The sequence below is a fragment of the Delphinapterus leucas genome, chromosome 15, assembly GCF_059928025.1.
Source record: "Delphinapterus leucas isolate spDelLeu-1000000601 "Yukka" chromosome 15, BTC_Dleu_Yukka2, whole genome shotgun sequence".
NCBI lineage: Eukaryota > Metazoa > Chordata > Mammalia > Artiodactyla > Monodontidae > Delphinapterus > Delphinapterus leucas.
Window position 1 is genome coordinate 88478582 of NC_143143.1, and position 25718 is coordinate 88504299.

The 25718-nt window shown below is 61.8% G+C and overlaps 1 protein-coding gene across 2 annotated transcripts in view; it reads left to right on the forward strand.

The window, feature by feature from the left end:
- Positions 1 to 202: 202 nt before the first annotated feature.
- Positions 203 to 25718, forward strand: part of MYT1 (myelin transcription factor 1) — a 35227-nt gene continuing 9711 nt past the window's right edge. Inside the window, exons 1-14 of one of the 2 annotated variants that reach the window (XM_022597425.2) lie at positions 203 to 535; positions 1549 to 1579; positions 6856 to 6918; positions 7652 to 7899; positions 9385 to 10149; positions 11246 to 11380; positions 11852 to 11942; positions 13006 to 13119; positions 16252 to 16466; positions 17801 to 17988; positions 18522 to 18779; positions 21470 to 21624; positions 22604 to 22666; positions 22782 to 22850. In XM_022597425.2, coding sequence (XP_022453133.2) covers positions 481 to 535; positions 1549 to 1579; positions 6856 to 6918; positions 7652 to 7899; positions 9385 to 10149; positions 11246 to 11380; positions 11852 to 11942; positions 13006 to 13119; positions 16252 to 16466; positions 17801 to 17988; positions 18522 to 18779; positions 21470 to 21624; positions 22604 to 22666; positions 22782 to 22850 — 2450 coding nt within the window. In that variant the 5' untranslated portion in view covers positions 203 to 480. The remainder of the gene's footprint in view (positions 536 to 1548; positions 1580 to 6855; positions 6919 to 7651; positions 7900 to 9384; positions 10150 to 11245; positions 11381 to 11851; positions 11943 to 13005; positions 13120 to 16251; positions 16467 to 17800; positions 17989 to 18521; positions 18780 to 21469; positions 21625 to 22603; positions 22667 to 22781; positions 22851 to 25718) is intronic. The other variant, XM_022597419.2, reaches the window with a different exon arrangement.

Below are 25718 nucleotides of genomic sequence, written 5' to 3' on the forward strand. Positions count from 1 at the left end.
GGACAGCGCACGGGGGGCGGCAAAGCCCGCTCAGGTCCCAGGCACCTGTTTCTAACAAGACGACCCTCGAGTGCCGGGGTCACCAACTCCCAGGGGAAGCTGGGCTCTCAGCATGGCGGGGTCAGAGTCTGCGGTGGGTGGTGTCGCCAGGGGACCGTGTGTTACGACACCCGGACGTTAATGAAGGCTTGGTGGCTGCGGCTTCCTCCTCGGATGTGAGCCTGGGGGCGTCAGGAGGGCCCAGAGCAGGAGATGAGGGACACTGTGGGGCCAGCGGTCTCCGCCCCGAAGCGCCTCCGCCTCACCTGCTGCTCGCGGGTTCGCAGGCCGTTCCTGCCCTGCGAGCGGTTCCTTGTCTCCTGTGTCAGCTTCACAGGCCCCGGTGAAGCTTGAGACAGAAAATGCCTGGAGGTGACGCTGCAGACACAGGGGGTGGCTCTGCCGTCTTCCTGTTGACAGCGCAGTTGTTTTTACTTGCAGATGAGCTTAGAAAATGACGAGAAGAGAGCTCGTACGAGATCCAAGGCCCTCCGAGGTGAGTTCCCCCCTCCCCTCCCAGCAGGGTCTGGCCAGGGCCGTCCACAGCCTGCCTCTGGCCAAGAGTCCCAGGTCCTAAAGCTGTAAATGCCACCTCCCACAGCAGTTGTCCTTAGGAGGACAGAATCCCGCAGCAGTGCCTCGCCCCTGGGACGCTCCTCCCCTAAGCCGGGCACCTGGTGGCCTCAGGCTTCTTCAACCTCAGGGTGCATTTGAGGGCCACGGCCACTGGGGGGCTTTTGGCCTAGATGCACCTGCTGGGGAGGAGAGGAAGTGGCAGCCCCAGCGCTGCAGAGTGGGGAAAGCAAAACCTGGTTAGACCTGTTCTGTTTGGGAAGGAGAGGCCGCCAGCCTCGCATCACCAGCCTCTCTGCCTCCCAGATTAGTCTTGGCGCTGAGGGCACTGGGATGTTCCTGGGTTGAACTGGCACTGGGGTAGGGAGAGGGGCTGAGGCCCTGCTTGCTCTGCAGGGACCAAGTCCCGACACCGTGGCCAGCCTTGCCACCCCGACGCCACAGGGCACACACTGCTCCTGTGCGTGGGTGGCCCTCAAGGAGGGGCCAGACGCCCCGAGCTTCTCAAGTGTCTGCCAGTCAGACTAATGCAAGTTCTTGTCCCAGTGGCCCCATCACTGAGGGACCAGGTGCTTGGGCCACCTGTTCTCTTCTCTGGCCAGCTTTATCCTCTGGGTCCTCTTTCCAGCCAGAAGATGACTGCTCCCTGAGATTAGAGAAAGAGATGCTGTCCTAGGGAGCCTGTCTTAGCTGGGGCCTCTGTCCGACTCCGCAAAACCAGCAGCCACCGGTGGCGGCGGGGGGGGGTCTGACATGAGCACCGGCTTGGAGGAGGCAGCTCCCTCTGTGAGACCCTGGAGGACATTCTAGGAGGGAAAAGAGGGGTTTAGGACGGGGGTCGCCCCCGCCCTTCAGTCGCTTGTGCTGTGGAGACACACGTGCCTTTTCAGTTCTGCTTCCCACACAAGTTTCCCTGTTTCTCTTTCTCTCACTCAGCTCCCCCAGAGCCCACAGGTGCCGACCTCAGGTAAGAAAGGCTTCCTGCCCGCACCCAGCATGGTGCACGCCTGTGACCCCGTTCGTCGTAAATGTTGCACTGGGAGCTTGGAGTTGAGCAACCGCGCCCGGGCCCCTGCTTTCCCTAACGAGGCTCCTTTCTGCCTGGCCTGTGTGCATCCGTCTTCACCCTGCCTTGTCCTCTCCCGCCTTGTCCTGGCACCGCCATGCAGCCAGCCTTGCACAGTGGCACAGATGTGCTCACACCTTGTCACCCCTGGGACATGACTGTCACCATGGTCCTCAGCCGGCAGCAAGGTGCTGTCTTAGTGGCTCCTCGGCCAGAGATGAGGGGACAGGCTGTCCCACGCCCGAGTCTTCCACTGACTTGAGGGCAGCAGTGGCTTATGTATCGGCTGAGTTCTGTGACTTTCCAGATTCCGGGCCGGCCTCACAGGGACGGGCATCCCGAACAGGAGGGAGGACAGACACATGGCAATTTCCTGGGTTGAAGCAGGAGGGGCCAGGCTTCCTCCCCAGAGGTCGACTTGCCCTCGCCTGCTGGCTTCCGTCCTGGGCTTGGCTAAAGGCTTTGTGTGTGTGTGGAGGGGAGGGGCTGGGGGAAGGCCAGAGAGAAAGCCACCCCAATGCTTACGGGCTGGGCTGCCCCAGCATCGCCCCACGTGGCCTTCGGACTGCAGGTCCTGTGGGCCTGGGCTCTTCCTGGGGCGTCCAGGGCCGGCCCCGGGGGCCATCTTGCCCAGGCAGAGCTCCAGTGAATGGTGTCCCGTGAGTGGCAAGGAAAGCAGCCTCTCGCATCCCCCCTTTCCGGGCGAGGGGTAGTGCCAGTGCGTCTGGCTCAGAACACTGGAGACGGAAGGGAGGGCCCCCAGTGTGCCAGGTGGGCTCTGGGTGCCCCGTCTAATTTTTATAAGTTTCCTGTGAGATGGGGCCAGACTTGAACTGTGGCCAAGGTAACCTGCCTGAGGCTTGCTGGAGGGATGAAGGGGCTCCGAGCCCACCCTCCCGCCCCTGGGGCAGCTCTGGTGCTGAGTTCACCGTGGTCCTGCTCTGCCTGTGCTGCGGGGTTGGGGGTGGTGGCCACTCCCCCCGATGGACATTTCTGTGGGCTTCCAGGCTCGAGGATGGAGACAAACAGAGCTTTCTAGTTACTGAGGGTGGGTGCTGTTATTTCGTGCTCCCTGTGCCCCAGCCTGGAACAGCTCTCTCCACCTAATTGCATGGTTCCAGGGCATAAGCCACTTCTACATTCCTAGGGGTGAAGATTCTCACTAGACAGTGAACACGTCTGGGGCTGGGACCATCTTATTCTTCACCAACTAGTGGTTGAGTGGATGGCTTCTTTTGCCAGTCAGGAAAATGAGAGGACCCCAGAACATCCCAGCATCTCTCCAACCTTTGAGGCTGTAACCTGGAGGCGGGAGGGGAAGCACGCGGGAGCGGTGCTCAGAGCCCCGCGCATGCGGCGAGCCCTGCAGCGGCCGTACAGTGCAGTCCGATCTCAGGGATTCTCATGGAAGCACTGGCGGCTGCTGGTGTTTCCCCATTTGTGAAGTGGGGAAACTGAGGCTCGGAGGGTTAGAACTCACACAGCCGGAAGAGCTGAATCATACACCCTCCTGCTCAAAGGCCAGTCCTGGTCACAGGGCTGGAGGGCGAGGGGGGCACAGCAGACAAGCCAGGCCCCTGGAGTTGCATGGAGCACAGTGGTCAGCTCCCTGGAGGGTAGGGGCCTGCGGGTGGACCAGTGGAGGAGACCCCACGTGACGCTCAGAGGGGCCGCAGACCGCAGGGTGCAGAGCAGGTCTCCCGGGGGAGGTGCTGCTTCCCTTGGGCTATGTGACGTTCACCTGGGGACATCCTGGGGACAACGAGGGAGAGGAGGCTGGGCACAGGACTTGAGTTTTGGGAACAGATGAAGTAATGGAGGAGACTGGAAAGGCAAACCCAGAGGGCTAGGTTTCTCTTGAAACTTTGAAGCAAAAATGACCCAGAATAGATGTATTTTGAAATATTCTGAGAGCGGACTTGACCAGTGTAAGTAAGGGGATTGTGTGGGCATCTGGAATTTGTGCAGCATCATCGATCTCTTGGTCTCACCCTGTTTACATGGTAATAGTGAGGCCCGCATGCAATCTGATGGAGAAACTGGGGAGAGATGCATTGACGTGTTCTAGCAACCATGTCCTCAGCAATTCTTCCCGTTTCTGAGAATCGATGCTTAGAGGAAAATCCACATGGAACGTGCCACCCACGCCTGAGTTCACAACTGTTTGTTGGCCGCGAAACACCCGTGGGGCACGATCCCTGAGGCTCTGTGATTGTGCGCTCACCCCGCGGGAAGGGGCAGGTGCTGCAAGCCCGACTGCTGCCCCCAGCACGTGGGGGGCTGTGGTTGGTCCCGGCGGGGCCTTCGCAGTGGGCGCCAGCACAGGCAGAGCGACCCTGGAGCAGACGTGCCGCTGGGATGTCAAAGGAACCCCTTCGGAATCACTTGACGGGAGGACGGGTCACAGGGAAGCTGTACCCGCAGGGCTCACTCTGTGGACGAGGGACTTGCACCCTGTGGACCCAGAATCTGTGGCCCACCGCCCCCAGCGGCCCTTTCCCCATCTCAAGCAGAGACTCCGGGAGCCGCTTGCCGGCGAGTGGCGGTTGCTAGGAAACGAGCTGAGGAGCTGGTGGGCCTGGACCAAGCAGGGCTCTCAGCTGCCTCCTCCCACCCGGAGCCCCTTCAGCTCTTGCTCTGACTTGAAGCCGAGTCCCTGAGAGAAAACAAGCGGGTCTGGTGGCCTTTCCCTTTGCGCAGTGAAGAGCCAGCAGACTCCCCCTGCACCCCGCCCCCGGTCTCCATGGGGCCCATCTGCTGTCCACGCTGTGGGAGGTGGCTTATGCAGGGAAGGTGGGCGCTGCCCTCTCTGCGGAAGGGAGTGGGTGGACCCCTCTTGGAGCATCCTTGGGGTGTCTCCCAGTCCCGGGAAGGATGCCCGTCTGCCACGCCCGCGCCCCAGTCCGCAGCCTGCCTGTCCTCACCTGAGGGCCTCCTCTTGAGCCACTGGCCAGCTCCTGCCAAGGCGACAGAAGGGAGTGGGGAGCCCTCTACCTGCCCCCACGGGGCCGGAGGGAAGCCAGTCGCTTCCAGGGGCTCCCGCTGGGGCACGGCTCCTCCCGGCCTCCGCCATGGCCTGAGAGCTACTGTTTATGTCCAGATCCTCAGATCCCTCCGAGCCATCGCCAGGACCCCTCTCAGGCTGACGGCAGGCAGGCCCTCTGCCCACCTCCCTGTCTCTGCCACACTCAGGGCCATGCTGTGGAATCGGGGGAGGGCTTGGCCGGGTCTCCCTCTTCCTCCATGCTGGGGAGGGGCTCCAGAGGCCTGGAACCAGAGCTGGTGCCTCACCCTGCCCTCCGGGCCCGAGCACACAGAGGGCATCCTACCAGCACTGGGGGTGCCCATAGGGTGACCTGCTGGCACTGAGCCCGTGGGGCTCGCTTTCAACGGGTACTCTCTGTGCTGGCACGTGGGGAGAAGGGGGTCTCCAGATTCCTCTCCCAGAGGGGCCCTTGGCAGCTCTGCACATGCGGCGCATGCCTGGCCCACTGCCCTTGGAGGGGCCGGCCCTCAGGGCTGGAGGCCAGGTGCTTCTGAACTGGTGGGCGGAGGTGTGCTCGGAGCAGGTGACGTGTTTGGGGGCAGTGCCAGTGCTACAGCAGCTGGCACCTAATTGCCTGACTGACTCAGTGATTAATCGACTAATTGGGACCTCAGCTTCAAATCCCCAATAACAAGGAGCTTTTGTGAAGAGTCTCAAAGCTAGTTCTTGAGAAAGTGACAGCAAGTGTGGGGCATAGATTTCAGAGTGAGAGGCCTCGGGCAGCAGCAAGTCCTGTCTGTCTGGAAAGGAAACCCACACAAAGTTCGCATGTTTCCCCCCCCATCCTCCCCCTTCCTCTCCCTCTCTCCTTTCCTCTCTTCTTTTAAACACCAGGAGACGAGCCACGGTGGCCTCATCATGGGGGGCTGCAGGGTGCGTCCCCCTCAGAGACCCCGGCTCCCGCAAGGGCCACCGTTGCGCTGGGGGGCGCGACCCTGCCTCCACGGACTGTTCTGTTTCTTGCTGATCCGTCAGCGAGTGTGGCCTGCCGGCCGGCGGGACCCCACAGTCCTCTGTAGTCAGGTCCGTGATCAATCAGATTAGACACATCAGTGTGTCTGGACAGAGGTCCAGAGTGGTGCCCCTTTGTGAGCCTCAGGAGCTCACTGGCGTCGGTGGGTCCGCACAGCCTTCCTTCCCAGGCTCTGGGAGAGCCTGCTCGGAGGTGGGGGGCTCAGACCCTGTGACGACAAGGTTGTCCCTTCTTGGATGGGGGCACCTTGCGGTGATACCTCCCGGGAGGAGCTCGGGCTCCCCCTGTTCCCACCACGGGTTCTCCGTCTCAGAAGCCCACAGGACCCTGACCTCAAGCCCCACACAGGCCCCTTGCTGCCCTGGGGAGCTGACTGCTGGGGAAGTGGGTTGGGTGGTCTGTGGCTGTGACTGGAAGTTTCCAGAGCTTCCCACCATCTGGTTCTGTGGGGAGGTAGATGATGGTGAAGGGAGAGGGACCCCTGGAACTGTAAGGGGCCAGGCTTCGCCCCACCGAGGTCTCACGCAGCTCCTGGGTCATCGGCCCTCCTGGCTTCACCTCCCTTCATGGGAAGCTGGGATCACACCAGGCCGCAAGTTCTGGAGTGGGGTCTTTGCTGCCACCTGCAGCCGGGGTCCTGTGGCTTGGGTCAAAGCTGCACCTTTGCAGAGTTGTTCCTGCCGGGGGGGTTCGGCTGTGTGCCAGCGAGGGGCACGCCTGGCAAGGCCTCGCAGCATCTTGAAGGCCCTGGAGGATCCCCGTGTTTGTGCTTTGCCCTTGGGCCAGCTTCAGGTGCTGGCTCTGGGGGCACCCTGGAGCTTCCTTGTTCCCAGCCCCCTGGAAGCCTGGTGGTGGTTTGCCTGCAGTGGGAAAGACTCACTGTGGAAAAAGGAAGTCGTCCAGCCTTGATTTCATACACACAGATCTTTAATTAAACACTCTTATAAAGTTGTAATGAGCCATTCATTTACATAAATGGGGGTGAGTTATTTCATTAATTTTTTGCAAACTGCAAGCAGCCATTCTGAGATGAACTGTTTGGAGACAATCTTCTGCTTCCCCGGGTGAGGGTCTGGGGTGGGCCCCGAGATTCGGACCCTCTCCCCATGCCCCACGGGGCCCGCCCCCAGGTGACCACCCCTGCTTGTCTCCCCCCAGCTGTCCCACTCCCGGATGCACGGGCTCGGGACATATCCGGGGCAAGTACTCCAGGCACCGAAGGTAAGGAGGCTGGAGGGCCCTCAACAGGGTTCCTGGGAAAGAGGTTGGGCTGCTCTGCTGCTCTGGGACCCTTTGTGGGTCTAGAACCTTCCACCCCTGCTCTTGGCTGCTGAGCTGCGGTGGCCTCCCACGTGACCCTCTTACTGGGAGGCTGAGCGCGGCTGTGGCGTGCCTTTCCGTTGTCTCCCCTTTGGGGCTGCTGTGAGACCGGAGGAGTCTGTGCGGGAGAGCCCAGAGCAGAGCCGGCACACGCTGGGTGGCTCTTCTCACTGCTGTCATCCCGGGGGTCTGCTGGGCCTCAGGGGCCCCCGACTGCGGTGCCAGGCTCAGGAGGTGGGTGAGGGTGTGAAGGGTCTGGAGGTGAAGGAGGAAGGGCCTGGGCACTCCCGACGACCTGCCTGGGGGGCGGTGGGCACGGAGCAGAGCAGCCTGGGCCGGCCCCCACCCCCGGCCATCCCAGGGGGGATGACTGTGGCGTGGACAGGGCCGTTGAGGTTAGGCCTTCCCAGAGAAGCAGGAAGTGAAATTTAAAGCACAATCAGGGCCTTTTTAATGCGGACAATTACTGTAAAATTTTGAACACATCAACCTGCCAGTCTTGAGTTTGGGGCTTTGGTGGAGGGGTGGTGATGAGATGCAAAGAGAAATTTTCAGGACAGGGATAGCGCTGCAGAGGGTGAAGGCCGGGGGCCCGGGAGGTGCTGACAGGGTGGCCCGGCCTCCTCCCTCCCAGTTTACTGAGCTGCCCTCTGGCCAAGAAGAGGAAGCTGGGGGGCGCCGAGGCCGAGCACCTGGGGTCCAAGCGGAAGGCACACCCCCTGAAGCTGGCTCTGGACGAGGGCTACGGCGTGGACAGCGACAGCAGCGAGGATGCCGAGGTGAAGGGCGCCTCTGTTTCTGATGAATCGGAAGGAACTGCGGAGGAGGACGAGGCTGAGGCGTCAGGACAGGAGGAGATTCATCGCCCCGAGCCAGCTGAAGGTGCTTTGTTGCTCTTTCTCCCCTGAATAAAGGCGCTTAGTGTGGGCCCGGAGAATCGCAGCCTGTGAGCAGGCGGGGCTCCCGCGAGCGAGGAAGCCCTGCTGAGAACAAGCGCCTCTTGTCTGACGTTTGCAAGGCTTCCTGGGGAGGGGCTGGCGCTTGGGGCTCGGGGGGGGGGGGCCCAGAGGCTCATCTGTATGTGAGCATTGTGGACCTGGATGTGTGTCTGTGTGTGTGAGAGACGGTCGGACAGATGGATGTGGCTGTGCGTCTGTGTGGCGGGGTCTCAGATAGACCCGCCCCACTTGGCCTCAGGAGAGCCACCTGCAGGAGGGGCAAGGGGTCTGCTTGGCATCAGGGGAGATGGTGCGGATGTTCAGGGAAGATGGGCAGGGCAGGGGGAACTGAGGGGGTCTCCCTGCTGGCACCTTCTTTCCTGCGGGGCCCCCAGCCCTTGGCAAACACTAGTGCGAAGGTGGGACACGTCCATGTCCCGAGACCCTGGCTGACTGTAGGGTCCTGGGGATGTGGCTGAGGCCTGAGGCCCCAACCCCGCAACACCTCCAAGCTTCTGGTGCTCTCGCCTCTCAGGGCCTGAGGTGGATTTTTATTCATTTTGCAGCCACTCCAGGGAGGGTCCTCATACCCGCCTCCCTCCTGACGACCCGGCTCTGCCTGAGAGGGTGCAGGGCCAGGGGACTCTCGCTTGCTGGGTTTCTTATAAAGGAGGGAGTTTGGCGCTCAGGCATCGGCCCTGGCTTGGCCCCTCCTACAGTGGGAGGATGTGGGCTGGCTGCTGCGCCCTGGGGGGTGGTCCTTGTCGTTGATCCCAGGGGGCCTGGGTGTGGTGAGCACCCACTGCGTCTTAGCCATGGCAATTAAAAGCCTTAAACTTTAAAACCAGCTTTTGCTGTTTATCTGTTATGAAACAATTTTAAAAAATCTGATCCATTCTTTTTTTTTTTTTTTTGCCGTACGTGGGCCTCTCACTGTTGAGACCCCTCCCGTTGCGGAGCACAGGCTCCGGACGCGCAGGCTCAGCGGCCATGGCTCACGGGCCCAGCCGCTCCGCGGCATGTGGGATCTTCCCGGACCGGGGCACGAACCCGCGTCCCCTGCATCGGCAGGCAGACTCTCAACCACTGCGCCACCAGGGAAGCCCTGATCCATTCTTTAAGCTCCATTTTATGAAATGTAGATTCGCCTGATTTAAGAAAGTACACATAACAGGGAGGACCGTTAATCAAAAGTATCAGAGTAATTCTCAGCTTCAAAATACAGCGGTGGTTTCTCCCTCCACCTCCCAACATAAGTTTACTGTGACCTCCAGATCTGGGCAGAGGGGCTGACAAAAACGGCCACCCCGAGCCCATTTCTGGGGGTTTGGTGTCCCCCAGCGGCAGTGGGGCAGGCTGGAGGAGCCCCGCCTGGAGACCTGTCCTCTATTCCCCGTGTGCCTCCCACGCAGTTTCTGATTTTGTGCAGGAAGGAGCACCATCAAGGCTCGTTTCGGATCCAATCCCATCAGCAGCCTCACGGGCTCCTCCAAGGGCAGCTACAGCAGCTATCAGGAGATCATCGCAACTTCTCTCCTAAATTTGGGCCAAATCGCCGAAGAGACACTGGTCGGGGAAGACTCGGGCCAGGGGGCCAAGCGGGGCGCCGGCATCGTGCGCCTGGTGCGGGAGGAGGCTGAGGAAGGAGCCACCAGCGACGAGGGGGAGAAGGATGTCTTCATCCAGCCGGAGGACGCAGAGGAAGCGATCGAAGTCACCAGTGAGCGCTCCCAGGAGCTGCGTCCCCAGTCCCTGGAGGGTGTGGCCAGCGAGGAGTCCAGCAAGCAGAGGGTGGTCCTGGGCACTGAGCGGGGGGAGGCCCCGCCTGATGCGATCTGCCAGGAGCAGGCCCCCCCCGCCCCCCGCCCAGAGGCCTCTGAGCCCCGGCGCCCGGCGCCGCCCAGCCCCAGGCCCGCGTACTCCGTCCTCGTGGAAGTGCGCTCTGACGACAACGGGAAGGATGAGGACTCGAGGTCCCAGAAGTCCACAGTCACGGATGAGTCGGAGATGTACGACATGATGACCCGTGGGAACCTGGGCCTCCTGGAGCAGGCCATCGCCCTGAAGGCTGAGCAGGTGCGGGCCGTCCGCGAGCCGGGATGCCCACCCGCCGAGCAAGGCCCGCTGGGCCCGGGCGAGCCGGGGAAGGCGGCGAGGCCCCTGGATGCCGCCCGGAAGAGCTACTGCAGCAAAGGTAGGCTGGGCACCTGGCTCTGCCCCGCCCCCTCCCAGGGGTGCGCAGTCCCGGACCCACGGGCGAGTCCCGAGGTCTTTACGGGCTGGGGGGCATGGGCGGGGGGAGGTGGTGTGAGCCAGACAGAAGCCGCCTGTGGTCGGTGAGGCAGGTGGCCAGGCTGGGAGCACTGAGCAGTGCAGAGCAGGCCCAAGCCATGGAGGACAGTGGGACTGGTTCTCAGGGACCGACTGACGCTGAGGTGCAGACGCCCTGGACAGAGAGGCCGGCGACAGCGAGCGCAGGAAGGCAGTGCCCGGGAGAGGCTTGTGAACCCCTTAGGGTGCCCCTGCCTGCCCGGTGGTCTGAGGACAACTTCCTCCCATTTAAACCACACACACAGAGCCCGCCAGGGTCCTGCCCTCCCTGGGGTGGGCTTTCTGAGGATGTCTGTCACTTCTGCATTGTGGCTTCCCTACCAAAGGGGACGGATGGCTCCGCTGGAAGTTTCCCTGGGACACTGGCTATGCTCTGGGGACCGTGTGTGTCCTGAGAGGCATTCCCTTCTGCCCCACACTGAAAGTGACCTCTCTGGGCCTGCAGAGGCTCTACGAGGTCAGTAACTGAGATTTGGGGTCAAATTTCTGCCCAGGCCTTTATTAGCTGCTTTGGGTAAGTGACTCAGCCCCTCGGACTCCGTTACTGTCAAATACAAAGGACGTGTCCTGGCAGAGACCTTGTCACACGGCTTTACCTCTCTGTGCAGAGGCCTGGCTCCCAGCCCGAAGCCAGTGGCCCTCGCATGACATTAGCAGGACAGGGCAGAAGGTGTCAGCCGCCATCCGGGGGGGTCCCCCCTAAAGCCCTGCGGGTCCTGCTGTTTGTGGCTTGCCGCAATCTGTGGGGAGCTTTTCCACGCGGACGGCCAGTGTGGACGGTCTCTGCAGGGTCCCCGTGCTGTCCAGCCACGGTCCCTTTTGGGCTCTTGGGCAGTCTGGTCACTCTCCTCTCTGGACAGCCAGAGTGAAGGACGGTGAGCTGCCCTTCCGCCTCCCTGCTCACCACCTCCCGCCCAGCTTCCCGGCTGCCCTCTGACGGATAGGCCTTGTGTGTTTAGATCCCTCAAGAGCTGAGAAGCGTGAGATCAAGTGTCCGACACCAGGCTGCGACGGCACCGGCCACGTCACTGGGCTGTACCCGCACCACCGCAGCCTGTCCGGCTGCCCCCACAAGGACAGGATCCCCCCGGAGAGTGAGTAGCTCTGCACGGCTCAGGCCGCCTCTGGTGTTTGGATGGTGTCCACATAGAGGAGTGGCCACCCAGGACCCTGTCCCTCTGGACTGGCACGTCCAGAAGCCCAAACTTGGGCCCTACAAGCGTGGCGACTTGGAGCACGCCCAGTTATTCACCTTGAAACGGCAGCCTGGATCAGGGCCCCTGGAAACCGGCCACAGACACGGGCACACAGGAGGGGAGGCTGGGCCCTGGAGCTGGGGAGGGGCTGCTGTCTGTGTTCTGAGGGCTCAGGAGAAAAGCTGTCCTTGCTTCTAGGCGAGGGGCAGCAATCGTGACCATTAAGTTTGTAAGGTTTCTGCCTCAGGGAGGCCAGGGTCGCGGTGAGAGGGGGCAGGCGTGGCCTGACTGAGCGGGGCCTGGGGCTCCTGCGCCCTCCGCGGCTGGTGGTGCTCACCGGCTCCCCCCCCCCGCCACGTTGTCTTGCAGTATTGGCCATGCATGAGAACGTGCTCAAGTGCCCCACTCCTGGCTGCACAGGCCAGGGCCACGTGAATAGCAACCGTAACACGCACAGAAGGTACGGGGCTGGGCTGGGCTGGGCTGGGAATGGTGAGGGCCATGGAGGGGGCTGCCTGCAGTGCATGCCCCAGCCTGGGACACGGTCTCCCTGTGTGCTGCCCTTTGGGGTGAGTGCACGGTCAGGGCAGACCTTTGGCGGGAGCAGAGCAGCACCTGGAGGGGTGGTCACCTGTGTCACTGTGAGTGGGGGTCCCGAGAGACCAGAGGGCGGCTGGAGGAATGGACGCACGCAGCGCAGGGAGGCCTGCAGCCTGTGGGGAGAGCCAGGTAGAGACCCTGTCCTGCTGAGATTCGGGAAACCTCTGGACACTAGCTTTTGCTCAAGGCAGAACCTCAGCAGCCGGGGCCGAGCCTGGCTGTTCTGTAGGGGTGCTGAGAGCCTGGTGCTTGAGTTGTCTGCCGTCTTCTGGTGAGAGGTCGGCCCCGCCCTCGCCCCGAGCCATGGGTAGCTGCAGCCGTGGCGGGGCGTGAAGTGGCTCCGGCAAGTGACACTCAGCTGGAACGACTAGCCAGAGTTTTTGAGGTCCAATCACTGAGAAGAGGCTAAATTCCCCAACACTGCTGGGATGATGTCACCTCTCCTGGCTGATCGCAGTTTCTCAGTTCTGACAGTGGAAGCTGCACCTGTGGCGTCTCGGATTGGGTGCTTTCCTGGGCAGGACCTGTGCCCTCCTCGTGCGACCCTGGTAGACCATGTCCTCCAGGGTCAGCACCCAGCCCGTGGCCCGTGGGCTGATAGACTGTGAGCAGCTCTGGTTGGTGGTGAGGGGAGAGGAGGGAGGTGAGAGGCGGCCCGAGCCCCGCACCCACCCAGAGGAGGTGCCTTTCCTCAGAGCCTTGAAGAACTTTCGGGTGCGTTTTGTCTCTGTGTCATTGGCTTAGAATTTCCAAAAACAGAAGCTGGCTGAGCAGCAGGTGCTTTGAAGGCTTGAGGACAGACCTGGGGAAAGGCCCCTCTATAGGCAAGGCAGCCTTCCCTGAGCTCCTGCTGGCGCCTGGCTCCCGGCTCAGATGGGTGGGGCCTGGAGGAGGGCTCAGCTGTCCTCCTGTCCTTTCTCTAGTTTGTCTGGGTGTCCCATTGCTGCTGCCGAAAAATTAGCCAAATCTCATGAGAAGCAACAGCCACCGACGGGAGACCCTTCCAAGAATAGCTCCAGTTCGGATCGGATCCTCAGGTGAGTGAAATGAGTCACAGACCGGGAGGCGTGTTTTCGACCCCGGGTCCATATGCCTGACGTGCAGTGAGGCCAAGCTCAGAGTCTGGAGCGGAGAAGGTTTGTTACAAGAGCCGAGCCAGGAGGACGGGCGGCTCGTGCTCCGAAGACTCGACTCCCCGGTGGCTTTCAGGCAGGGTCTTTACAGCCAGTGTGAGGGGAGAGGGTCCAGGATGGGTGATCAGCTCGTGGACCTTCTTCTGATCAGCTGATGGTGAGGGAATCTCAGCCTTACGGTTCCAAGCAGTCTGGGGTCCACGTGCTTGCGGTCACCATGTCATCACCATCCTCCACCGGGTGGGGTCTTAGTTTCTGCAGAGTGACTCAGAGATACGTGTCAGATTGTTCCCTCTGTCTCTTCAGGAGGAACTAGGAGCCCTGTGACTCTGTTGTCCTATTAACTGACTGAACCTGCTCTTTGGAACTGGGTGGGAAGGCCTAGGGGGCTTCAAGACTGTTTTTTTTTTTTTTTCCTACAAACGAGAATCAGGGATGCGCAGGGGCTTTTTTACCCGGGAAGGCCCTGCAGGGTCCTGCTAGGCTTCATGGGCTGCCTCCGCAAGTGCCCAGGGGGCTTCTCGCCTCTCTGCCGCTGTGTGTGCGTGTCCATGCTCGTGTGTATGTGCACGTGTGTGCTGGTGTCTCCCAGGGGGGACTTGGAGGGTGGTTTCATGGGCCCCGGCACCCGCACGGCTGCCCCTGCCTCGCTGTCCCCGAGGGTGTCTGATGTCACCGCCTGGGATTGTTCAGGGATTTGTTTGTGGAGTCGCTGGTCCTGTTTGGAGAGAGTGGGTTGCACCAGCCCAGGACCCCTGCTGTCTAGGGAGCCCTGGGAGCTGCTCACCCCAGGACGGACCGTGAGCTGGGGAGTGGAGTGGGTGCCAGCGGCACCCTCCGGAGTGCCACTCCCCGTGACCCTTGAGGTGCCGTGTGTTTAGGTGCATATGCACATGTGTGAGTGTGTGTGCACCCGTGTGTGCGTGCAGACACGGCTCATCAATGAGGGGGCTTCTGAAGGACCCTTCAGAGCGAGTCTGCTTGGTGTGGCCTCACCCGCAGGCCCCTGTAGGTGCCACAAACAAGGCCAGAGGCTGAGGAGCTATCCCAAGGCCACACGCTCCCCAGCAGCCTGCCTTCAGAATCTCCTCCCAGTGGGACCGGTTCTCTGGTGCCCACCGTGCTGGGGGACTCTCCCTCACCCCCGTGTCCTTGCTCAGCGGACTCCCTGCTCCCTCATCTCTGAGGAGCTAGAACTGACAGGTTGTCCCGTCTAGACTCTCTGTTCCACGTCTGTCTCCCAAAGGAGAGTGTGGGAGACCAGGGCCACCGTCCCCTGCACAGGCCCGGCGTCCGGCAGTCACGAGCATGGGCGATGGCACAGACCATGGCCTGGAGGTGGGCGGGCCACCTCCATCACCCAGCTGTCCCTTCCCTGGCATGTGCCGGGCAGAGCCACTGCCTGAGCAGCGTGGCCTCCCACCTTGGCCTCAGGGTCACGTGCAAGTGGTCTCCGGGCTGGGCCTCGCCCTCCCGCACTGGGGCGCCCTGCACTCCAGTTGGCTTCTTTCAAGCGGGTGGCGCTCACGGTGGTGGAAACTGCTTCTTTCCTCCATCTTATTCCTGTTCCTCTGGCTTCTTGTCGGGTTTCTTGCCTTGATCCAAGTCACTGACAAAATGTCAAACTACCAGGCAGGTGAGGCTTGGCGAGGCCAGGGTGGGGGCCAAACAGCTGCCAAATGTGGGAGTTGTGCCCCGGGAACGTGACTCCGTTTGTTTGCCGGTAAAAGTGGGACGACAGCGTTATCGACTTCAGAAGTTCCTCATGAGGCTGGATGAGGCAGGGCCGTTTTGTTTCCGGGCCCTCGGTGAGGAGGCCAGATGGTGGCAGCTGTGGCCGCGGTGCAGAGCTTTCCATCCAGGCTCCACGTGCTCCGTGGAGGGGCCAGTACCCCAGGGTGTGGGGCGAATCTCTGCAAAGCTCTGTGGGCATCACGGACACTGAGTCTGCTGCTGGCGGAAGCCCCGGCTGAGGAAGCCACCAAAACGTGGCACAGACATTAAGTTTAGGACTTGTCTCCCCCCGGGGGTGCCTGAGCACTCATCAGCCACTTCTCCGATGCCACTGGCTGGTTCAGAGGGCCCCCCGCCCTTTCTGGGGAAGGAGAGCCGTCGGTTTCCCAAGGCCCTGCAGAGCCAGCCTATCGTGGTTGCAGGGTCTTCCTGGCACCCGGCTCATATTTTCGGGTCACACCTAAGTTCTCGTAGTGCCTGGCGCCCTGGGGGCCTCACCACTGGCTCCTTCTTAATTCCGCCCACCACCTTCTCCAGACTGAAGTCACTGCATGGCTCTCCCAGGCCTCCTCCGCTCTTCTCTCAGCTGACTGGTACACAAGCCCCTCCGCAGACGGGTACAGACCTTGTGGCCTTTCTGTGCCGGCCTGGTCTTCCTCCCGCCGTGGCTCCAGTGCTGTCAGGGCTGGTGTGTTCGCACCATCTCTCGTGCATTTAAAAATCTGAGCTCTTTCAGAGCTTCAGTAACGGTGGCTGAATGCTTGCAGCGTCCTTTCATGCGTGTCTTTAACCCTTGCAGCAGCCCCTCCAGGGGCATCTCAGGTGACTTTCAGCAGACGACCTGGAGGGCTAAGGGCTGAGTCGGCCGCCCTGAGGCTGATTCTCAGAACCTCCTTCATGTTCCCTCCAGGCACCCCAGCTCCCTCCCCTCTGGGGAACTGTAAGTTATTCCACCACCAGAATTCTGCCTCGGCTGCCTGCCGCCCTAAGGATGCTCCTCTAGGGCTCCCTGCAAAGGGCTCAGAAACCTGCTCTCCTCATTCCCTCTGTTGACGCGGTCCGCAAGGGGACACGCACTGTTTCTTCAAGGCTCCTAGTGCTTCGTCCCTGTGGCAATTCTTCCTGCACATCAGCCCCTAGGCACCCTGTAGTGGTGGATGTGAGGGAGGGCCTGCCTGGGTCTCTGTCCGCGCCGGGGTCTGAGGGATGGCTGGGCCAGGCCATGGCACGGGGCATTGGGATGAACAGCACAGAGTCCTTGCGTCCTGTCTTCATGATTCTCATCTCCGTCTCACACCCCAGGCCCATGTGCTTTGTGAAGCAGCTTGAGGTCCCTCCGTATGGAAGCTACCGGCCCAGCGTGGCCTCCACCACACCCAGGGCCAACCTGGCCAAGGAGCTGGAGAAGTTCTCCAAGGTCACCTTTGACTACGCAAGTTTTGACGCTCAGGTTTTTGGCAAGCGCATGCTTGCCCCAAAGATTCAGACCAGCGAAACCTCACCGAAAGCCTTTAAATGTAAGTTGGGGAAAGCTGCTCCCGGAGGTGTAGCGTCTGAGGGGCAGTGGAGGGGGAGCCCTCAGCAGCAGCGTGTCGGTCCTCTCCACGCTGGGGCCCAAAACGCCCCAATCCCCCGTGGCGGATTTCTCAGAGTCCGTGTCTCACCCACGTTGCTGCCCACACACTCACCATCAAACTGGATGTGTCTCCTCACCACACGTGAAACAAACCCAAGTCCATTATGCCGTGCGTGTCCACAGACTTAACGACGTCGCTGCCGTGGTTCACCCTACGAGCGTGCCCTCCCCTGGCTGTCCGTTCCCAGCCAGTTTATCCCAGCTCAAGGGCTGGGGGTCTGGGAGGGTCAGACAACCGCTGTGCTGAGCCTGGGTACCCGACAGATGCTTCCTGCGCGGGGACCATCTTGCTGGATACAATGTGCCATTTGTGACATTAGCAGCAAACTTTCCGGGTGCTCGTCGCACTAACAACATTCATTCCGCCAAACCTTCCGGAACAAGCCTTCCTGGCTTTTTTTTGGAGGGGGGAGGGCTCACTTATTGCGCTAATTTGTGAGTTGCAAGCCTGTTAGCCCTGGAAATACAAATAGCATGGAAAAGCGCCCCAGTGCACTTGAGATTGGAGCTGGCGGCCCCTGGTGGCTGTTGTCAGCCCCCAGAATTGGCAGTGATGAGTTTCCTACAGGTTAATGATACAATTACCACCTGGAGTGCGAGTGTCTCTCCGGCTTGTTAGGACTGGGGGCCTCATGCCTTCCCGCAAGGCACCCACTTACGCTGGGGCGCTGGAAATCTGCTGGCGATATCCTGATTACTCAGAAATCATACCTGAGGGTGACCTTATGGTTATAGCACAGTTACTAGAAAAGATAACGTTTGATGCCTTCCTGTGTCGTGTTTATTTGAACACTAATGTCATTCACCAAAGCTGTGGCTCTTGGCGGAGGGGGGCGGGGGGCGACACCGAAATCAGCCTTTTGAGGCGTTGTGATAAACTTTTCCTACTTGAATGATATTCCAGACACTCCTCCTACTTGCAGACTTTAGTCTCTCAATGAGCATCACCGACAGACAACTTGTTTGTTTGAAATATCGGGGGCGCTCGAACGTCTTCGGAGGCTTTGCCCTTTCTGCCCAAGTTAGGTCAAGATAGAAACGGCCTTCTCAATGCCCGACAGGGGTGAGGCTGCGGTGGGGCCAGGCTCCCGGCCCTGGCTGTGCCCTGTGTGCTTGCTCCCAGCCCCCCCGAAGTACCCCACCCCCCACCCCATGTCTGTGTGGCCGCCTCCCGTTCAGGTTGTATATCAGCCTGCTCTTGTTCCCTTTTTGCAGCCAAACCTTTCCCAAAGGCCTCTCCCCCCAGGCCCAGCCCCTGCACTTCGTCCTCTTCTACAGGCTTCGACTACGCCCATGACGCGGAGGCCGCACACATGGCCGCCACGGCCATCCTGAACCTCTCCACGCGCTGCTGGGAGATGCCCGAGAACCTCAGCATGAAGCCGCAGGACCTGCCCAGCAAGGTTGGTGTGTCCCCCCCCCGCCAGGAGCCCCTGCTGACGCAGAGAAGGGGGTTGGGATTTGCAGTCAGGGGCACGTGCAGCCTGCACGAAGGGGGCTCAGCAAACCCAGGGTCTACTAGGTGATTACCACTCTTTCCTCTTCTCCCTCCTGACCGTTGACCCTGCTGGGCAGAGACATTGGATGGGTCCCCTCCGAACTCCGTGCGCTGTGCCTAAGGGGGCCCAAGTGGCTGTGCACACGTGTGTTCCCATATCTCGCCGAGTCTAAGGACCCTGCACGTGTTTTGGGGCCCACACGAGCTGCCGTGTCAAGGGTCTGGTTTTCCGGCGCTGGAAGCCTCAAGGCAGTGGGCAGAGCGTGGCCCACGTCAGCCTCAGGACGCTCTCTTCCCGCGTAGGCTCTTCTCTTCTTGTTTGGGTCTGCTCTCTTTGGAGGGAGACGCTGTCTGGGCTTCCGGTGAGCTGAGTAAGGGACCAGAGGCACGCGTGGGAAGGGGGTGGGGTCTGACGCAGGCGTTACCTTTGCAATGCAGGCCACGGACATTGCGGTGGATGAGAACGGAACCCTGGATTTGAGCATGCACAGACACCGCAGGCGGGAGAACGCTTTCCCCGGCGGCGGTGGCGGCCCCGGCGTGACCTCGCCTGATGCCTGCCAGGGCCAGAGCATCACGGCCCCCAGCAGCTCCGTGGCCTCGCCCCAGTCCAGCCACGCCTCCCGCCAGGACGAGTGGGACCGGCCCCTGGACTACACCAAGCCCAGCCGCCAGCGAGAGGAGGAACCTGAGGAGGTGGGTCCTGGGGTCCTGAGCTGGCAGAAGGTCGAGCAGGCGCTGGTGGTCAGTCTGCCTTACCCGAGGGCGGGTGTGAACGCACTTTCGCTCCAGGCAGAGCCTCCGTGCGTCCTGCCCCTTTCCACCCAGGGTCCTGCACCCTTTGGGCAGCTAAGCCCACCTTCTTGGAGGGATTTTCACCATTGGGCCAGTCTGTGGCCTTGTCCCCTCGGAGAGAGAGGTGGCCTTCTCACCTCTGCAGAATCAGTGTTCAGCACCAATGCGGTTCTCCGAGAGCACGGGGAGGAGAAGGGCTTTTGTTCAGACCCCACGGGGGATGATTCGGGAGTGGCTCCGAGTTCCTCGTTTCTGTGGGCCTCCCACCGACCTGCTGTGTCCAGATCAGGGACACCCTGAGCCCTGGCAGCAGCCTCTTCTCACTGTCACCAGGACACTTCAGGCGCCTGGCTCCCTGGACGGAGGCAGGAGAAAATTCCTGGACTCAGGAGCCCCTTGGGTGGCCAGTGGCCAGAGTCCCAGGACAGTACTGCCTGGTGAAGGGCCGCACACCAGGCCGCTGTGTTGGAGCTGTAGTCTGGGGGCAGTGGAACATTCCCTTCCCAGTTACTCCACCCAGCTGAGATGGGGGCTGATGCAGGGCTTCTCCCCAAGGAGAAGAGCCTCCCGAACAGCAGAGCCCTGCTCTGAGGGCTCAGACCAGGTGGCCTCTGCACAGTGTGGACAGGCCTGTGGGTGCCCCCCCAGCCCTGCCCTCCTTGCCAGCCCCCATGCCCAGGAGGGCAAGGGGGGCAAGCCCCTGTGCAGGAGTACGGGGTGGTGAGGGTTCCTCTGAGAGCCCAGCCCCTCCACAGTCCCACCCTCAGGGCCAGCTAGGGCCCCTCTCTCTGCAGGCTTCGCATGCAACCCCACTTTACAGAGGAGCCGACTGAGCCTCAGGTCTAGGTCTTCTGCCTCAGTCACATGGCTGCAACTCAATGTCTGGCCTCAGAAGAGGGACACCTCTTCAGAGGGAGCCCCCAGGGGAGGGAGGCTGGCTGAGGGTGCCCACCCGGGGCCGACAGGAGGGCTTCTCCCTGGCTGGTGGGCCCCGCCTTCCTGTTCCTGTTCTGGGCCACCAGCGTAGCGTCCCCACGTCTGCTGTCACCCTATTCAGTTCTGCCCCTCGGCCCCTCCTTCGGCTCCTTCCCTTTCCCTGCCCCTTTCTTTGACCCCCAGCTCAGGCTGGCCTCTCTGGCCACGCTGCCCCCCGCCCCCTCCACGTGCCCTCTGAGCATCCTCATCCCCTCCCAGGACTGTCATGTCCTCTGTGGATGACCCTGGTCTCAGAGGTCCTGTGGTCCCTGGCCACAGAGGCCTGCTGCTCTGCCCCATGGTCGACAGTCCACTCTCCAGCAGGAAGCCTCAGCTGACCCCCAGGACCTTCCTCTCCTCCCCTGTGCCCTGGGCACAGGTGCCCACGTCCTATTGGGTGACCCCCCAGAAACACCTCCTGCATCAGGCCTTCCCAGTCCCTCTACCATGGCCCTGGATTCCCTGCTCAGACTCTCCTTCTAGCTCTGTCTGAGGCTCCTTGACCATCCTGGGTAGGGCTACTGCCCCACTCTTAACCTTGCCTCACCCAACTCTGGCAGCAGCCCCACCTCAGGTCCCCCTAACACCCCAACACCCCTGGCCCCCGTGTCTAGGGGCCTCTGGGACGCTCCCTGCTCTGGAGCAGCCTCTACCCCTATGCTTCTGGGAGGCCCCCGTTTCTCCTGCAGACTGGGCTTGAGTTGAGGGGCTTCGTCCACCCAGCTGCGCCTTGTTCAGTAATAGTAACAGTGGCGACAGTGACCTCGGCACGACATGGTGCCGAGGACCCTTCCTCCTTCCATCCCCAGACGTCCTGGGAGGGGCAGCTATTCTTTCCAGTTGAAAAGTGTGGCGCCCAGGAGGTTGGACGGCATGCCTGGGACACACAGCAAGTACCAGTCCTGAGATCTGAATCGTGATCCACCACGGGGGTAGTGGTCTGCTGCAGACTGACCTGTAGGGCACTGGCCTTCCTGACTCTCGTGGACTCCTTCCCTGCGCTCGGACGCAGGGACTGTCCTTGTTCACCCCTGCATCCACAGCACCCTGCCCTTGGGTGGCGATTCAGCACTTGCAGGCCCCGCTTTTGAGGCCAAAGTGCTTATTCGGTGCCTGCTGCGGCCCGGTCGTCGTGCTGGCTGGGGTTCGGTAGGGCCAGATGGTCCCGAGGTCGCTGTGATTATTTTGTATCATACTCTGTGCATCGTGCCGTCTCATCCTCAAAGCATTTCAACAAACACTTCCTTAGTGCCACTGCCTACTGAGTGCGTTCCCAGCCCCAAAGGAGCCGCCCTCGGTGTACACTCTGGCGTGTAGATTGCAGCCCAGGGCGGGTAGTTGGAGGTGACCCACCTGCCTGAGTCCGCGGAGGGCATCAGAAGCTGCGGTGCCGGGCAGCGCCCGGGTCTCCTCGTTCCCGGGCAGCTCAGGAGCAGTGGCTGAGGTGAGGCAGCACCCCAGCCCCTCGGGGCGCCGTTTCCTGTGTCTTCCTCCTGCTTCCAGAAGACAGGAGACTCCGGAAGATGCCTCTGAAAGGCCCCTCTCCCTCAGCCCCCGGGCCGGGCGCCCGGCCCCCCGCCAGCCGGTTGAAACCTCTCCCTGCTGGTCTTTTGCAGTCAGAGCCAGCAGCCCATTCTTTTGCTTCTTCTGAAGCAGATGACCAGGAAGCGTCGGAGGAGAATTTTGAGGAGAGGAAGTACCCCGGGGAGGTCACCCTGGCCAACTTTAAGCTGAAGTTTCTCTCCAAGGACATAAAGAAGGAGCTGCTCACGTAAGTCCCCACCTTGGGCGGCGGGACCCCTCAGGGCACCGCCACGGCCCTGAGAGGAGCTCGTCTCGGTGGGAGCGCCCCGTGCTGACCGTCCTGCTGGCCTGGCTGCCTTGGTGGGCAGAGGCTGGGCCTCCGCTACTAGGCCCCTCCTGGGCCAGGCAGCGGGGGAAGGCGTCCTCTCACCCCTGCACCACGCGGGCCTCTAACCCACTCCTTCAGGCTGATAAAGAGTGAGGGCAAAAGCCCCCGTCTGGCCCACAGAGCAGACAAGGGCCGAGGGGAGGGACCGCCCCCGAGCGCCCGCTGTGCTCCTGGCCCTCGCGCCCAGGCCTGAGGTGCGCTCTGCCTTGGGCTCCGTGACCTCAGCTCCGGCAGCCGAGTCAGTTTAACCAGGTGCCACTGGAGAGGGGGCGGCTACTGGTAGACGTGCGCTACCCCACGGCCTTCTGGCCGGCCCCCACTAAGAACCACCTTCCCTAGGGGGCATGAGAGGCCTGGCCCCTGCCCCTCAGGTGATCCAGCCCCCACCGACGCTTAGAGTCTGTTCCTGGGGTTCCTCTTCCTGCCCCGAACCCCGCCAGCTTCCAGCTTCCTCCTGCCCTGTAGCTGGCTCGCCCCAGGGTGGCTCTGGTCTTGTCCTTGGGGAAGGCCCTGCCACGTCAGGAAGGGGCTCCCTGCACACGCATCCCCCAGCACGCACACGTGTGCACGCACAGCACGTCTGCTTCGGAGGCACCCCAACTTTAAGCTGAGCTTCACGTGGGTTCCCTTTGCTTCTTGAGTTAAGTTGCGTGGGAGAAGCTTATAGTCGGAGAGGCGAGGGCCCGGCCCTGAGGGCTGGTGGGGACGAGACGCTCCTTGGCTTTCGGGTGAGCCAGAGGCAGGTGGCAGCCGCCCTCTCCGAGCGGGCTCAGCCTGGGGGGCGGGCCTGGCGGGGGTGCCTCGCTCTCTGTTCTGACGCTCTGTTTCCTTTGTCCAGCTGTCCCACCCCCGGCTGTGACGGCAGTGGCCACATCACTGGGAACTATGCTTCCCACCGCAGGTTCGTCCCCCCACTCGGGTCCGGCCCGGCCTGGGTGCTGCGTGGTGGGTCTTCCTCCTCTGCGCCTCTGCTCCCCCTCTTGGCTCACCCCGATATCCCATCTCTTCTCTTTCAGCCTCTCTGGTTGCCCTCTTGCTGACAAGAGCCTCAGAAACCTCATGGCTGCCCATTCTGCTGACCTCAAGTATGTCTGCCCTCCCGGCCTCCCGTCTCTTGGGTGGCTTCCTTGCTCTGCTCACTCCTTCCATGAGGCTCTGGCCAAAAGCAGCCTTCTGCGGGGCTCTGGCACAGGCCAGCCCCAGCCTGAGGCCCGGGGCTGTGGGGCCGAGAGGCAGGGCCACGGAGGGGCTCATTCTGCTTGGCTGGGCTGTCGCCGCTGCTGCCTGTATCTCCCTGCTCTGAGTGCCGCTGTCTGCCTGCCCCCTTGGGCCCAGGGCCGCTACAGGCTCCCGCGCTCCCCTCTGAGGGCCGACGGCTGGGAGGACCAAGCAGGTGTAGGGCCTGGTTGCGGCTCGTGGTGGTCTGGCCCGTTCTCTCCCTCTCCTGAGGAGCCCTGCCGGGCTGTCTGGGCCTGCTTTCCTCCTGCCGTGGAGATTCGGGAGGAGTCCCGAATTGGCCTTGGCTTGTAAGTCTCTCCGTGACTCGAGGCTACAGGCCGTGCGGCTCTTGCTAAGTGAGCTGGATGCTGGTGACGGCAGCGGTAACTCTGTGCGCGTCCCTCCTCGTGCAGCCCCTTCCAGCTGCTTCCGTCTTGGCCCCTCGTGCCCTCGCCCCCACGCCTCTCCTCCATGCTCACCCTTTCTTTGGCTGTGCCCTGTCTCTGCTCCCCCTGCCCCTGACGTCTGGGCAGGGCCGCCCTGTGGCACCAGCCACTCTCCTTGATGGTCTTGTTCAAGCAAGGAGCAAGGACCCAGAGGTTTCCGGCTCTCAGCGTCCTCGCGGGGCTGGACCCGGGGCTGTGATTGCCTTTGGTTTCATGCCTTGAGCTGGGCTAAGCCCTAAGCCACAAGGTGCTGGCTCTGGATTTCCAGGCTGAGCCGAGGTTGTGGAAGGAGGGCCCCCTCTTGGCCCCTCAGGTCACCCCCTCTTCAGGGGGTTCCTACCGCCCTGGGCCTCTGTGCTGGGGGTCTGAATCCAGGCCGGGTTTCCCCGGCCCATCCCCGTCTGAGGCCAGAGAGGAACTGGGGCTCTGGTGCCTCTAAGGTGAGGAACCACGGTTGCCGCAGGCTTCTGGCGACCTGAGCTGACTCGGAAACGGGGCAGGAAGCTCCAGCTCTCTCAGAGGGTCCGGTCCTGCCGGCCTCATTTCTGTGGCTCGGGGGAGCCTGTCTGGTCCTAGCAGCCGGGAGAAGTGTGGCGTTGCCTCTTTGACCCGTGGGGCCTTCCGTTCCGACAGGCAAGGCTGGGCAGGGGTCATGGACAGAAGCGTCTTTCTGGGAACTATCGGCTTTGATACCTGCATGTTCTGAGGCTCAGCTCATCATGGCAGCTTCACACATGTGCTCACTCACCCCGTGTCCAGCCCCAGAAAGGCAGTGAGGCTCTCAGTCCCGTAGGTTCGACGCACTCTTCCCCACCGTCCTCTTCCCGCTTTCCTTCCTCTCTTCTTTTACCATCTTTCTCGTGATCCTTTCTCCTACTATCTTTTCCAATTCGACCTGCTTTTCTAACTGATCAGTTTTCATGGTTTTCCAGTTTGAAGGCCTGCCTGAGTGGTGGTAGAATTCTAGAAGTGACCACATACCCTCAGTAGCCCTTTTCCTGCAGAGCCGTTAGTCAGGGCTCCTGGAAGGAGCACGCAGACTTGGTCTGGGTCCAGAAATGTGGCCGACAGGGAGGGTCAGTGCCCTTCTAAGACTGAGAGCCTGTGAAGAACTGTAACCCAAACTTGTCTGGAAGTTAGCAATGGAAAGTTTTCCTCGTGTGAAAACAAATCACTCCCTAACTCCCTCCGACGCGCTTTTCTCCCCAAAGGGTTCCTTCCGTGGAGCGTGCTCCTTGCTTCTCGCAGGCCACAGTGTGGGTGTGGCCTGGCTCCCCCATGCTTCTCTCTCCTTCCCCCGCTCGGTGGGGGTTTGGCACCCTGATCAGCCTCGTGGCAGTGCCAGCTGAAGGTGACCTGTCCACGGGGGGCAAAGGCACCTGTGCCTTGCAAATGAGTCATTTTTGGTGGCCCTCCATCAACACCTGGTTTGTGGTGACAGTTGCAGGCGATGTGTTTTCTGTGTTTCAATCAAATCCCAAGGGCGTTTGTTCTTCCCATCCACGTGCCCAGTGTGGTCAGGAGCTGGGGACTCGGCTGCCTTGGGCTGCGCAGCCCGCTCCATGTGTGGGCGTTCAGAGTGCGGCCACACAGCCTGCAAGGGCGTCATGGGGGAGCTCTGCACGGGGTGGGGGACAGCCCCCGCCACCCCGCCCCGGCCACAGGACAGGGCTGGGGGTGGGGTGACGTCTGCTGTGCACCAAGCGGCATGGATTCTTTGTCTTGCCCAGACAACGCACTCAGAACAGAAGGTGGGAGGGTTCCTGGAGCTGGCCCTGGGGTTACCCAGGGCCATAAGAGTGGCCGACGCTACTGGCGCCCAGAGCACACACCTGCTTTTCCAGCCGTGTGACGTCATCCTCTCTCGGACAGGACTCTTGGGGAAAAGCCGTTACATCAGGCCAGCAAGGAGGGTGGGGCTGCCCCGCCTTCCTGGAGGGCCCCAACGTGCGTGTTCTCGCCGAGTCGCTTCCCCCAGACCTGAGACCCACTCACAGGCACCACCAGAGGCTGCAACTCGCAGGGGTGTCACCCGCAGACCAGAGCTGTGCTTATGGCCGCAGAGGCCTGGGACTGCTGTGGACCCGCCGTCCTGGCCACTGCCTGCAGCACCCAGCTTGTGTGTTCCGAAGCTGCGAAAGACCAGGAGGGAGAAGAGTGTCCTTCCAGAGGGTGTCACAAGGCCCGGGCCTCAGCGCAGAGAGCCATGCGAGGGACACCCTGGTACCCTCAGTGCGGCCCAGAGGGCCTTTCTGAGCAGCTGGCGCCCTGGGACCGCGGGCCACGCAG